A 13,255-nucleotide genomic window follows, 5' to 3' on the forward strand; every position below is an offset into this window, starting at 1 on the left:
TAATCAAAAGCTGCAAATATTGAACGGTGACAAAATCATTTGTCTTTTCGGTTTCTCTGGCAGCCTTGTTTAAATAGCTTTAGTTATGTTGAGTGGAATTAAGACACCGTTGTGGTTAAATGTAAGAGAACAAGTCTGTTGTTCAGATGTAAGCAGAATGAAGTTGTGCAATAACAAATCCAAGCTCCAGGGGAGGATGTGCTTTGCACTGTGGTTTAAGACTAATTAGGAACAATACATTCTTCATTATTTTAGAAGTGAAAAAAAATCTGAATTTGTTTCTCCCTGAATTATTCCCTTGTTGTTTCCTAATGCAGTTACAGCGCTGCAGGGCAAGTTGTGAACTCGGCGCGAAAACAGCAATTTGTTAGTGTGCAGTATGTATGTGTATGTGTGTGTGTGTGCGCGCTGTACCTTTGCTTTTATTTCCTCTAGACCCACTGTTGCAACAGTGCTGGTCTGCTGCTTGTTCTTGTTCTTCTTCTCCTCTTTCTTCGGCCTCAGCAGACGTTGTAGCCGGTGCTTGATCATCTGGTTTCACCCATAGCGCGGCAGCAGGGCGGGTGGAGAGAGCAGAGATGAGCGAGGGAGACAAGAGACAAAAGCAGAGTTAGGAGTTTCTTCGCTGCGATGTCTGCATTACGCTCTCTCCCTCCCTCGGACTTTGCTTTATTTATATATGTTTGGTAGTCAGCAGGTAAGCTAGTGAGCTTAGAGGGGATATATCAGCGGAGACAGCTGTTGTTAGTGGCATGTCTTCAGCACAGACCACTGCTGCAGTTCCTCAAGCCTGGAAATACAATAAAACTCCTTATATGCATAATTAGCGATAAGATTTACACTGCCAGTCCCGAGACTGTCTGATAACTGACACAAATAAAATCGAAATAATGTGTCAATAGTGAGGAAAAAATAAACAACAAATGCTCTAATGTGTTTTCAATAGTTACAATAGTCTGCAACATAAGTCTCGCTGAGGACGACGGCCATACATTTTGCTTAATTACACCGCAGCTAGTTCCGCTCTCGCATTGTGATTGGCTGATGCGTGTGGGCTTGCACACAAGGCACCAATACCTCATAGATGTAATCCAGTATTTCTAAGACTGTCAGGATGCTGGCTCCAATGAATAAGCCCATCTGTCCACCGATGTCACCTGAAAAGAAGGAGCACTTAAGGAGAAGCACATTGGACATAATGCCAAAGTAGTTTCTGTTTGCTACTAATGTTGATGAAAAGTAAGTGCAGCCGCAACACCGTTCACTCTGCACCTGCAAGTCTATCTTAATATTCAGGAAAGAGAGAAGGAAGTGACGGAGATCTTACCTAATAAACCTGCAACATCGTAGGCTTTCTTTTGCTCAATTGTTTCATAGTTGAGAGCTTCAAAGAAGATATCTAAGACCAGGAAGTTGTCTCTGGAAGAACAAGTGGAGTGTGGATGTCAAACACAGTGAAATACACTTGCACCTTTTTTTTATTTTTTATAATTCACAACAAATCTAACATCATTTGAAAAACACCATTCCCAGTCATCTTTATGCTCACTGTAAATTGTCGTGATGGGACTGTCAGGCCTACAGCGCTTCACGCAGATCTAACCGGTGACGGTGAGATAACGAGGTGTTGCAGGGTTTTAACTGGGATGAGGAGAACGAGCACCGACAGCATGCTCAGTCACTGCCACGGCTCTGATCTCTCCGGATTTACAAAGTCTGGTAATAAGTGTTGCGAGGCATCATGAGCTCTTTGGTTTGGGCACGTTTTCCTTTTACCACATCCCTGCCTATTAGTCGCTGAGAGGAAAGACAGTGTAAACACATTGTAAATTCATTAAATTGATTATAATCTCAATATTAGTGAATGTTCCATAAAACATGTAGAACAGGATTATAATTATTGGTCGCTAGAAGTTACAATGTGCATTACACCTCGATGGATGTCACTGGATCTTCCCCATCTTTCTATATACATCTCCTAATTTGTTTTTCTCTTTTGATTTCTTTTCTGCTTCATAACTACCCTATTTAAACATTGTTTCTAATGTGTGTCACGAGGACCCTGATGACAGCAGAAACACGTTGGTCCTACAATAAAGTTGTTCTTTACACTACAAGCCTTGCAGGAGTTTTGACCTCTTCCGATGTATTCCCTTCTCCATGCACCTTGGAAGTAGGTGAAGATTTCCCAGAAACACCCACTCTACCTTACAGAAAACATTAAAGTCAGACCGGCTTATCCCCAAATATCCTGGCAATCAATATTAGCTACTTATGAGATATATTTTCTGCACTTTTTGGTGTCAAAAAGTACAAGTTTTACTTCTCAAGATCATCTCAACTTTAGAGGGTTTTTTTTTACCCCAAAAGTAGTGCTGTATACTAAATAATCCTCTGGATACTTAATGTAGCATCTATTCAATGTCATGGCAATCTGACTCTTGTTTTAGTTTGACAGACCTACGGACAGACTGACAGACCAGGATGAACCAGAGAGTACAACATCTCAGAATCTTATAATTCACAATAATTAATACATTCAATTTCCAGTTGAACACTTGTAGTAACCCCAGAGTGCTTGACAATCAACTTGCTTTCACCAGATTTTCTAATTTCAAGGAGATCAACTATTCACCTAAAGACAAAATAAAAATGTACGCTTGTATGCAAATATAATTGATTTTTGTTTTATATTTATGGATGTGTGTTTGTTATCACTGACATGGAGGTCTCAGTTTATGGCCCTTTTTTATTGAGCGCCACATCACTGCCCATACGTGAGTTTAGTCATGGTGAACGCTGCCGTCGTACCTGATGTAGTCCTCTGACTTGTCGTATTTCCTGGAGAGATAGCGGGCAGAGCCCTTGCTGGGGATTTTGACCATGGAGAGCTCTTTACCGTAGCGGGTGAGATTACAGGGCGTCTCGCATGGACAGGTATCCCCACTGTTCTTCTGTAGCTGTGCTGCAACACAATTGAAACAGGTATAGACCTGGGTCAGTTTCAGTGATGATTTGATGGCACTCACTCTACAAGAAAGAATCATACAAGGTACTACGCAGAAGGAAGAGGCAAACTCAATCTGCAACAAAGGAACAAGTGTGAAGGAAGGGAGTGCATCCTATTTTACTACACGCTGTAAACACAACACTTATTGCATTAGCATTCAGCTGAAGCTCTTTTAGCTCTGTTTTGGTCTCCACCAATACCTGAGAAAAAGATGTGTCTCTTTAGATGCTAAACAAGGCTGATGTAATTGTGGTGAGAGTGAACCAAGCCAGTAAGACCAAAACAATTAGCTAAAAGATGCTAAAATGCTCTGAGGGGAACTTCAGAGTCAGGTGATAATAATCGGTGGGTTTGTCACTGGATTAGCAACTCTTTTCACACGATCATTTGATCCATTGTTAGAATACAAATATGAATCGGTGCAGCTCTAAAGTTGCATGTTAATATACTTTATTCTATAACCATATACATGACGTCCATTAAAACCGTACAAGATACAAACTTCGGTGACAGTTTCAGTTTAACCACAATCTATGCACATATTAGACTGCAGGTAACCAGAGCAACATGCTTTATGGGACATGTTTCCTTCAGTAAGTGGCCACGGTAAGTACTATTTGATCTGATGTAGTATAATACAAGTAATTACCACCTGATTAAGATGATTAGGTCTTTTCTCTATGTGGCTTCTTCAGTTCAGTAATAAGAGGTTTTTTCCAAGGCTAAAATACATTTCTATTGAGAAAGAGCAGTCAGCGTCATTAAATCATATTACTTTAGTGCTCAGGAAATCACTAGTTAGTGTTTCTCCCAGTTGCATGGGCAATTTTGAGGATGAACAAATTCATTACAGCCGTTGAATGAAGAATTAACAGTTTTGCAAAATCATTAAGCGGATAAAATGTGCAACGAAGAGTCGGGTCGAGTCATGTTTTAAAGTGCTCTCCAGCAGTGGTTTCGCCGCTATGTAAGAAACAGGCCACATGATATTAACAAACCAATATTGTTCTGGATATATTAACAAAATGATGTGTTTTTCTCATGGTGGTATTGAATAAACAACTGTGGCAACAGTGTTTACAGTAATTCAGTTCGTTTGTTGGAAGAATAAATTATAATGTATAGTAAGTGCCGCTAAGGGCTCTGCAAAACACACCTAGACTTAAAACCCAATTAACTTGCAGGCATGAATTGTTCCCACATTGACAAATACATTTTCTCAACCCTAACTCTGAAACAATGCTATGCACACAGGAGAGTAAATAGCTTTTCACAATCTCTCTTTTCAAATTCTAAATGCATTCAGACTAAACAAAAATGGAGAGAAGGAGCTCTGAAAAATGTGATTAAAAATTGATGATGTATTTTATAACCCTAACAATGTGTAGGCAGGAGCACGGTGGCATATATCCTTTGTCTGTATGGGAACAAAACACCTTTACGATATAAATATATAAATGATATTCTAATTTATTACCTCTCATGGAGGGTGAATGCATTCTTTGATTCAGGAATATGACCCGCATGAATATGGCCTGCTCTTGTAAGATATATCTAAGATTTCATTCAACCGCATTTTAAATAGGGTTTGAATACAGCAAAGAGAGACATAATTAAATTTCCTGGCTTATTTGGCTGAGAAATGACAATTGTACAACTGTGATGCCTTTCGAAACCAAAAGGCACATGTGTTCATTGAAGACGTCTGGAGGAGAGGTCGCAGTCAAAGCTGAGGGCGGGGGATGCAGATAGGCAGGAGCTGAGAGTGGGTTTAATATTAACAGTTCAACAATGGATGCAGCACACCCATCGAGCTCTAAAGTGACTAAATCACAATGACGAAAAGTAATTTGAAAATATTAAGTCTACCTCCAGGTATTTGGGTTACAGCAAAAAGAAAAAAAGAATCTTTATCATGTTTACTGAATGTGTTTCCATTTCCCTTTGGGGGGGAATCTATTGTAATGAGAAAAGAAATGAAGGAAGATTGTTTCTTACCGAGTGCTTTATCAACACAGTTGATTTTACTGGGAGGGCAGATATCTGCAGTTCCTGGAGAGGAGAACAGAAAAAAAAAATGAGTCTGATCAATCTGAAACAAAATGATCAGTGACCCGTGTCCGCTGCGATGAGGAGCCGTGGCTGTGAACAACACTCCAGCAGCTTATTAGTCATCTTCAAATGAGGCCAGGCACACAGGAGGGGGGACTTCCATCCACAGAGCACGGGCTGCCTCGGCCGTCTGTCCTTGATTGCACTGAGAAATGGAGCATGCTGGCTTCACGCATAACGCATATTTAGAAAGTCTTTAAAAAACAATCAATGAGTCATTTCCTCGCAGACAAACATATTGCCCAGGCCATTAATGACAGGTATTCATTAGCAGCACGATTAATTGGCAGAGGTGTGTTCGTCTGTCGGTAAAATGTTCGCGGGGTTAATGTCTTGTGGAAGTCTCCTTCCCAATCACTAAGAAATGTTAATTAATACACAGTGAAATAATGTCTGATGATCTGAGGAGTCACACACACACTGTCAGAGTTAGACTTATTCTGTTGTGGAAATAACGTGTGGTGATTGTACACAAGGGGGAACCATCATTAAACCATATTGATTGGAAGAAAAACTTCTTTTGATCATCTTGTGTATTTCATTTTTGTGTGTGGAAGTAAAAGCTGTGCAGTGCCACTGTATGCTGTCTGCACACTAAGAACAAGAACAATTTAAAAGCATTTTTTTGGTGGTCATCCAAATATAGAAATAGGACGAAATACTAAAATATTAATCTCGAACCAAAAAAAATCCAGGAAAACACAGTTTTGCTTCTACACCTCCCAGTTCAGGAGTCCTGCGCAAAAAATAAAATGCTTTATAAATAGACAGATTTTAAGAATCTTTTTTTTTTTTTTTTTTTGTGATATCCTGCTAACAATCACAGACGCATCAATATTTCACCAAAAACATAAGCGACTTGTTGGAGGCAACAGCAGACACAACATGAAAACAACCCAAGCAGCAATATAAGTCGGTGTCTTAAAAGGACAAGAAACATGAAAAAGACGATTAAACTATAGTTCAAAATATGTAAAAACTGGAACCAACAGACTGTTAACAAACGTGGGATTGTGTAAACACATGCCAATCACAATTTGCTGGCATCTTAAATTTAGACTGTAAACAGTGGCTGAATTACGTAAGTGAGAAAAAGAAATAAATATGCAGCGGCATACTGATGCTGGATATTGATACTGTAAATTGTGGAAGGCACCAGAGCTCCTGCGCTACATACAGTACTGACTGTTGTCACATCGAGGCCATAAAAGGACTTTCAATTCACAAGCTGGCCTCGTGCTGTCCCTTACCGAGCTTTTGAATCAATCGCTCTCTAGAACCTCTTGAAGGAGTTTCAGCAAACTTAAATATGCAACAATAAATCTGATTCACTATTGATAATTGAAATGAACTAATGCAAGCTTCCCGCCACCTGACGGAAGCTCTCTTCTAAATCCGGAATGGGCAAATGGCCTGGAAAAGCTTCCACATTTATTACATCTGCGATAATAAATATACTATCTGGTGTAATAGATCATTACGGAAAGCAAAGTGGTTCTGCTGCTCTCGAAACACATCTGCTCTGTGAACAGCCCTCACTATCTATCAATTCAAAAGTTTCCCACTCAAAAGACCTCTTCCTACCTGTGATCGATCGGTGAGTCGGAGGGCTCTTCATGAGTTTGAATCTGATACCCTGCAGGCGTTTGCAGGTGCGTGAGACTCAACAAACAGGCACGAGTAAAGTGAAAGCAGTAAGACGTTTGTTTCCATGCAGTTACCAGTCTGATGGGGACGTCAACAGCCATCTTAACTAGTTTTTCCCCAAAGCCATGTGCTCATAGCTTATTGCAACCCAATCACGATCTCGTAGTGAGGTACCGACACCCTGCAAAGCACACAAACTGATTAGAAACGTGTCCGCTTCACAGCCTGTCCAGATCAAATGATTAGCTGGGATTTCTCTCCACAGATCCGACCACCACTTTTGGTGCGACCGTTACAGCCTGCGAATGGAAGTTTGAAATGTGTGCCTGATGTATAAATGTGCAACCTAAGAACCACAGCGACTATATTCTACAGACCGTTGAGCCTTCCTTTTTGACAAAGCTCCATTATGCAACAGCTAAGTTACAGCAGTGTGGGGCTAAATCAGTATTACAACCTGTTCCTATCTCAAATGTCTCACGCTGTGTTGTTTAGACTTCCTCAAATTCGCCGTCGTGCCAAACAAGGCCGCAAATGTCAGCTGCACCGTGGAAGCCGAAGTGATTCCTTCAATACATTGTGAGTTTTCCTGCCTTAACTTTAAATGCGACCACCTCAAACCACCTGTCAGAACCATCAGCTAACAACAGTGAGCGTTCAGTGAGTCCGCTCTTTGGCTTCATGCAGCCCGGCCGTGATGACGCACGCGCTGACCGAGTCCAAACATCTTATTATGTGTTGTTGCTCTGCAACAAATCCCTTGAGCTGACCGGAGACACTGCGTGAATGGTGGAACTACAGCGACTACACGAACGTGTGTGTCATGTCTTCAGTGTGTGTGTGTGTGTGTGTGTGTGTGACTGCCATTCTGCTCCGCTCATATCATCACATGTCCAAAGCTCAGTCGCCATAATTCAACAGTAGATGTATCTCTGGTATGGTTATGCAATCATTGATATCATGTTAATGGTACATATATGACTACACATTGTGTCAAAAATCTAGTGCCAAGAAACGATCCATTTGACTGATTCAATTATTTATTTTTCAAATTTTCTATAGATATTGCGATGATATCTCAAACTATTTTGGTGTAGTGAAAATCTGATATTGTAACAGATCTTGCTTTTTTATAAATCAAACACTACAATAATTACTTAAAAAATGTGTTTTTTCTTTATCTTAAAATTGTCTTGAATATGAAAACTCTCCGTATGAATCAAAATGTTCTCTGCGCTACATCTTGTCAATCAGCTGACATTTTAAATTGATCGTGCGTTGGAGGCAATCTCTCATCGTGTAAGTCAATGTTAAATGAATCTTTTAAAGGCAAGAGCTGTTTGCGAACCATCTTCCAGAGGAAGCTAAACGCGAGAACAACCAGGACTAATACAAACAATCAATCAGAAATAATGAATGAGCGCCACACAAGCACAACAGCTGAGGTGTACACGCAAACGGAGGAAAAAGTCATCGAGACTTGTCGTCAGAAGAGTCGCTGTCCAGAGAGCTGCACTGCTGAAGGGCATTCCACTCCAGAGCATCAAGCATCAAGGTCAGGCATGTGGCAGCCCAAATTATGTCCGCGCCAGAATTATTCAAGTGAGCAACAAAATAATGACTTGTTTTGCACAATGTGTCATCTGCAAACACAGGACAGGGATTTTGTCTTTTTCAATCAACGCTGGACCAAACCATTTTTAAATGCGAACTCTTTTGGAGGATTTTATACACATTTTGATTTTCCCAATGTGAGTTGTGTTACTTTAATTATGCTTGTCATGTCATGACACATAACATTGTACAGATTTATGTTGGTGTGTTTCTACAACCACACATGTGTTTTATTCTTAGCTTAGGTATCAGTTTATTCATCCTCAGGTCCTGCCTGACAGTAATCCGACAGCATGGATTCCTAATATGTGTGCGTTTGTTATTTGGTCGATCATTCAATGTATCATGTCATTAAATCTTACTCCCCACGCGACCTGCTGGGCTCTGTGTGTAAATGTGAGGTAGGGCTCGATCTTACCGGGCATGTGCACCATCCTGCAGCTGCACACTCGCAGGACCTCGTTGGTCTCGCAGAGCAAACGACATGCACTGATGCTGTACGTGTCGTATCCCGGGAACTTCTCTTTGCTGGTGGAGCGGCAGTTCCCCCAGGGCTGGGGCAGATAGGTCAGCTAAGTACACAGAGATTTATTAGACCTCAGTCTTGAACCACCAGGCGCGAACAGTTGCATGAAGAAGAGTAATCTGGTAAGGGGGGGGGGGGGGAGGGGGAGCAGGATGGTGGGCTGTGATGAAGAAGACCTACCCTCTGCTCCTGACATGAAACAAAGGTCTGGAAGCCCGGAGAGACGCCGAATCCCAGCTGGTGGATGTAGGGAGGCTCGTCCTGACTGTGGATCTGAACTCGAATGCCGGCCTCCAGGGATGTCTCATCTTCAGGATGAAACGGCGCACAAGCACGGAGCATTGCAGAGGGAGAGTACAAGGGAATTACAGATGGCTGCCTCATATGACAGCTAACTGCCAACCATATTTCAGTCAGGTTTGAAAAAAACATGGCAGTAGGGATTATTATTATTATGTGACAATGCAAACACAAATCTGAGGTATTGTGTTCAGGTATTTCCTCTTACAAATCACATTTTCCAGGTTGCAGGAATGCAATCAAAAAATGCATTATTTACAGTGTGTGAGCCTGAGAAATGGTTTCAGGTTATTTTAAAGCCCCAAGTTATCTCATGCTGTAGCATATGATGGGATTACGTTGGACAAATAGTTTTCAGGCTTACTTGTCTCTCTCCAGATGGGCAGATACTCATCCTGCTGGATATCCAACATGATCTCCAGCCCATTTCCCATTCCACCCTGCTTGCTTTTCCTGGATGTCGTCCTGTTGCCATTAAAGGTATAGCATTTCCCATATCTGGTGTAAACCTGGAAGAGAATAGATTCCTATCATGAACATCACCATAAACATGACAAAGTCCACACGCCGGCTGTGACAACATCATACTTGCGGTGCATTGCAATGACAGAGATAGGCAGAGATAAGGATGAAAAAAATAGATAAACAAGCTGAGTGTCTGCTTGGGCAAGTTACTGAATATTACCTACAAAACCTCTCCGGATGCAGTCTGCTGGCTGGCTCAGTCCCTCGTGGACTATGATAAGCTGTATTTGAATTAATTCCCAACACCCACCACATAAACCCTGCACAATACTGCGCAACAGTACTCCAATCCCACTGACATATCAAATGGCATAATAGATTCTTTAATCTTCCTTCAAGAGAAAACTAAAGACAATAAGAGAGAGACATCATGTCGCCATCTATCAGAGGAGCTGTCTCTGTGGGGGACACATCGTCTCTTTGTTTATGCGTCTTATCTAAACCGCTGCACTGCAGAAAATGTGCATCAGATCATTTATCTGGTACCGCTCACAACTTTAAAGGGACAATCTGTGATCTACATGGAAACAAAAAAGGACTGTATCTCCACTAATATCAAAAACACGGGATGGGAACCTGCCATCAAACCTAAACTAGACTAAAGACTAAAGACTAAAACTAGACAACAACTAAATCTAAGTTACCACTTTTTATATTTTAATTTCAATAATAATTTTAATTGAGTAATATGTAATAAATAGAAATATGTTAAACACTAACTGCTTATTATTCAATTGCCCCTTCGATAAACCCTTCCCCCAATCAGTGATGATGCAATCATGCAACAGTGAGACAGTATCATACAGAATGTAGGTTAGTGTGTATTTAAAGAGCCGATCAATGCCCTTGTTTTAAAACTAGTTAGCTCGAAACATAAAAAGCCAGAGACGGTGTTTTCAGCTGACTAGCTAACGTTAGCTCGTTTAGCTAGCTAGCTACAGCTGATAAAAACTACTAGCTTAATATTGACGACCGCTGGCTAGCAATGAGCTTGGCAGGCTGAGCAACAGTAAGGAAAGCGGTCAATTCAGGTGTTCTGTGAAAATGCTAAAATAACAAATAAGATAAAAGAAACTTTCCCTTAAGGTTTTTGCTGGCTTTAAGAAGACATTGCTTTTGAGAATGCCTCACATTCTATCCTGGGTGAACATCTTCCTCCTCTACACACATTCATAATACATCATAATACATCTTTTCACGGAGCAAGTAACCTATTGGATTTGTTTTGTTCAAACATCAAATAAAAAAGGACAGTGATGAAAGTATTAAAGCCCAAGAAATCACACGGCAGAGGTCAACCGACAGATCGCTGGAGAAATGACAGTGAGATAACAATGGAGCTGAGTAGATGGCAGACGTATCATTAAAGCGACCGTCCCGGCATTCTCCAAAAACATCGACATCTGTGTTCTGACTTTGATATCAGCTTGATCCACCTAATGAGTGCTGTGATGTCTAAATAAGGGATGCCGGTGGAACAACAGACACTCTCATTTACAGACCACAGGGTGTATTCACATCGGAGATGGTTGAACAACAAATCAAAGTCACGGTTGCGAGGTTTGGTCCAGTAATTCCCTGGAACAGTTGGCAATTTAGCAATATCCACAACAGTGATTAGAGCAAGAAATGAGTACCAGTTACAAAAGCTTGAGCTTGTTTAGAAGGAGAGCTACATTTCACACGATAATAGACCTCGAGGCTTTTGATCTGAGCGTGTGTGCATGCATGTTTGTGTTGAGAGAGTTTCTGAATGCATCAAAGTAAGTCGTAGTTAAGGATTCAGAGAAACGGCTGACACAATTACAGATCTCCGTTTGGCCTCTGATGTGGTCTCCATGGTGAAAAGTTGTTCAGTTAGTTCTGCATTTCTTTGTAAGTAGCGGAATCTTTTTTTTTCGGCCTGGTGTGATTAGAAAATGGGAGGTGGCAAAGTGGGGGAGGGGGCCAGGAAGAAGTATTCAAGTGTGACATTTGACTGACATGTGCTATTAGGTTGAAATGGTTTAATCTCTTATTTGGCTGGTGCGGAGCAGTTGAGGAGGTAAGCTGCACTTATCATTGATCCTCCCCCCCCGTTCATTGACACACTTAAGCCTCCGCAGGCAGACTTTATCTGATGGAGCAGGCAACAGAGGCAAAGGAGGATTTCACTTTAGAAAAGCTCCAAACACCCCGACCAAGTGCCTGGGTTCCGCTCTAAAACTTTGGGCTCTGAAGGACGCCGGTGTGTTTACAAATGATGTCCCCAGAGAGTACGGCAAAGTTTTCCCATCATTTCACCCAGGAAATGGTTGTTGGCAAAGCTTCCACTGGTTTATTTCTCTGCCTCTGAACCCCCCCTCCCTTCTCTGTCTGCATCTGCAACGTGATTGATGGATGCATTTTTACGTTGTTACATCTCGCACCAAATTTAGCAAAGGTAACAGGGCTGACTTGGGCAATTCCCAAGTGGGGACTTGGCACACCGCTGCTGACAAGCTGAAACAGAGCAGCAGCATGGCAGTTACAAACCAAATAAAAAGAGGGTTTGTGCTCCTCTGAGTGGCTCAGTTGTTTACAAGAGCTAATTATTGCAGCACTTAATGTAGCATTGTTGACTTTGTTGTCATTCGGAGGTCTTAAACTATATCACTCCATTCAACAGACTTTTAGATGGTTATGGAAAATAGATCCAAACACGTGTTTCAGTTCTGTAAAGCGAGGCCTGAACACAAACTTATTACACTTAATGTTATATGTTGTGACCCCATGTTGTTGTGCTATTTATGTACTGATTTTACATAATGTTATTCCGTTTCTCCACATTGTGATTTTACCATTCAAGGATGGATTATCTACTGGGCAAATTGGATAACTGCCTTTGGGCCCCATAAGCTCATGGGTCCCAAAGGCCCCATGTTCACCTTCTACCAATTTGCTTGAATAATTGCTCATTTGTTTGGTAATGAAGAACAATACACACTGAAAACTAGAAGGAGCTGTAATACATATTTTTGGTATTAATAATGGACCACATGACATGATAGGACTTTCTTGGTCGTAGGACCCTGAAATTAAATTAACTAAATAGAATTCAACCATCGCTAATTTGATAATTTACACTCGAGCTTTTTCTACGGTGACTCATCGACGCTTCCTCTTTTAAAAGGCTTATTGTTTTGGTTTAACGGCCTGCAACTGTACTGTTTTGGTTCAGTCTCAACACTCTACAGTGTTGTTTTTCAGGCTTTTTATCATCCCAAAAAAAATAAAAATAACCCTTTCCAAAAAAAAACCCCTCAGTACATGATAAAGTCAGCGTTTACTGGTGAACATACTGGAACATTTAGCAGTTACTTTTCCCTTAACATGATGCTCAGTCCTACAGAGGAATCGCTTGTTAAAATTAAATTTCATAAGTACATTTTTGTTAACCACAAACTAACTCACACAGCAAACCTGGAGAAGAGAGTATTTCAGACGGAGAGTACTTGTTGTTTTCTGGGTCTTTGTGCACTGTGTACTCCACACAATGCATA

General features: G+C 41.1%; 1 protein-coding gene across 1 annotated transcript in view; it reads right to left on the reverse strand.

Moving 5' to 3' along the window:
• The window catches only part of asic4a (acid-sensing (proton-gated) ion channel family member 4a), a 76,749-nt gene that overhangs the window by 5,216 nt on the left and 58,278 nt on the right, over positions 1-13,255 (reverse strand). The window contains exons 2-9 of the mRNA XM_068737854.1: positions 9,574-9,718; positions 9,090-9,217; positions 8,802-8,955; positions 5,009-5,062; positions 2,812-2,965; positions 1,328-1,419; positions 1,078-1,157; positions 415-531 (exon numbers count right to left, since the gene is read on the reverse strand). Coding sequence (XP_068593955.1) covers positions 415-531; positions 1,078-1,157; positions 1,328-1,419; positions 2,812-2,965; positions 5,009-5,062; positions 8,802-8,955; positions 9,090-9,217; positions 9,574-9,718 — 924 coding nt within the window. The remainder of the gene's footprint in view (positions 1-414; positions 532-1,077; positions 1,158-1,327; positions 1,420-2,811; positions 2,966-5,008; positions 5,063-8,801; positions 8,956-9,089; positions 9,218-9,573; positions 9,719-13,255) is intronic.

Source organism: Cebidichthys violaceus, unplaced genomic scaffold (genome assembly GCF_023349555.1).
Source record: "Cebidichthys violaceus isolate CVI_PGR_0920_01 unplaced genomic scaffold, fCebVio1.0.p SCAF_11, whole genome shotgun sequence".
NCBI classification, from domain to species: Eukaryota; Metazoa; Chordata; class Actinopteri; order Perciformes; family Stichaeidae; genus Cebidichthys; species Cebidichthys violaceus.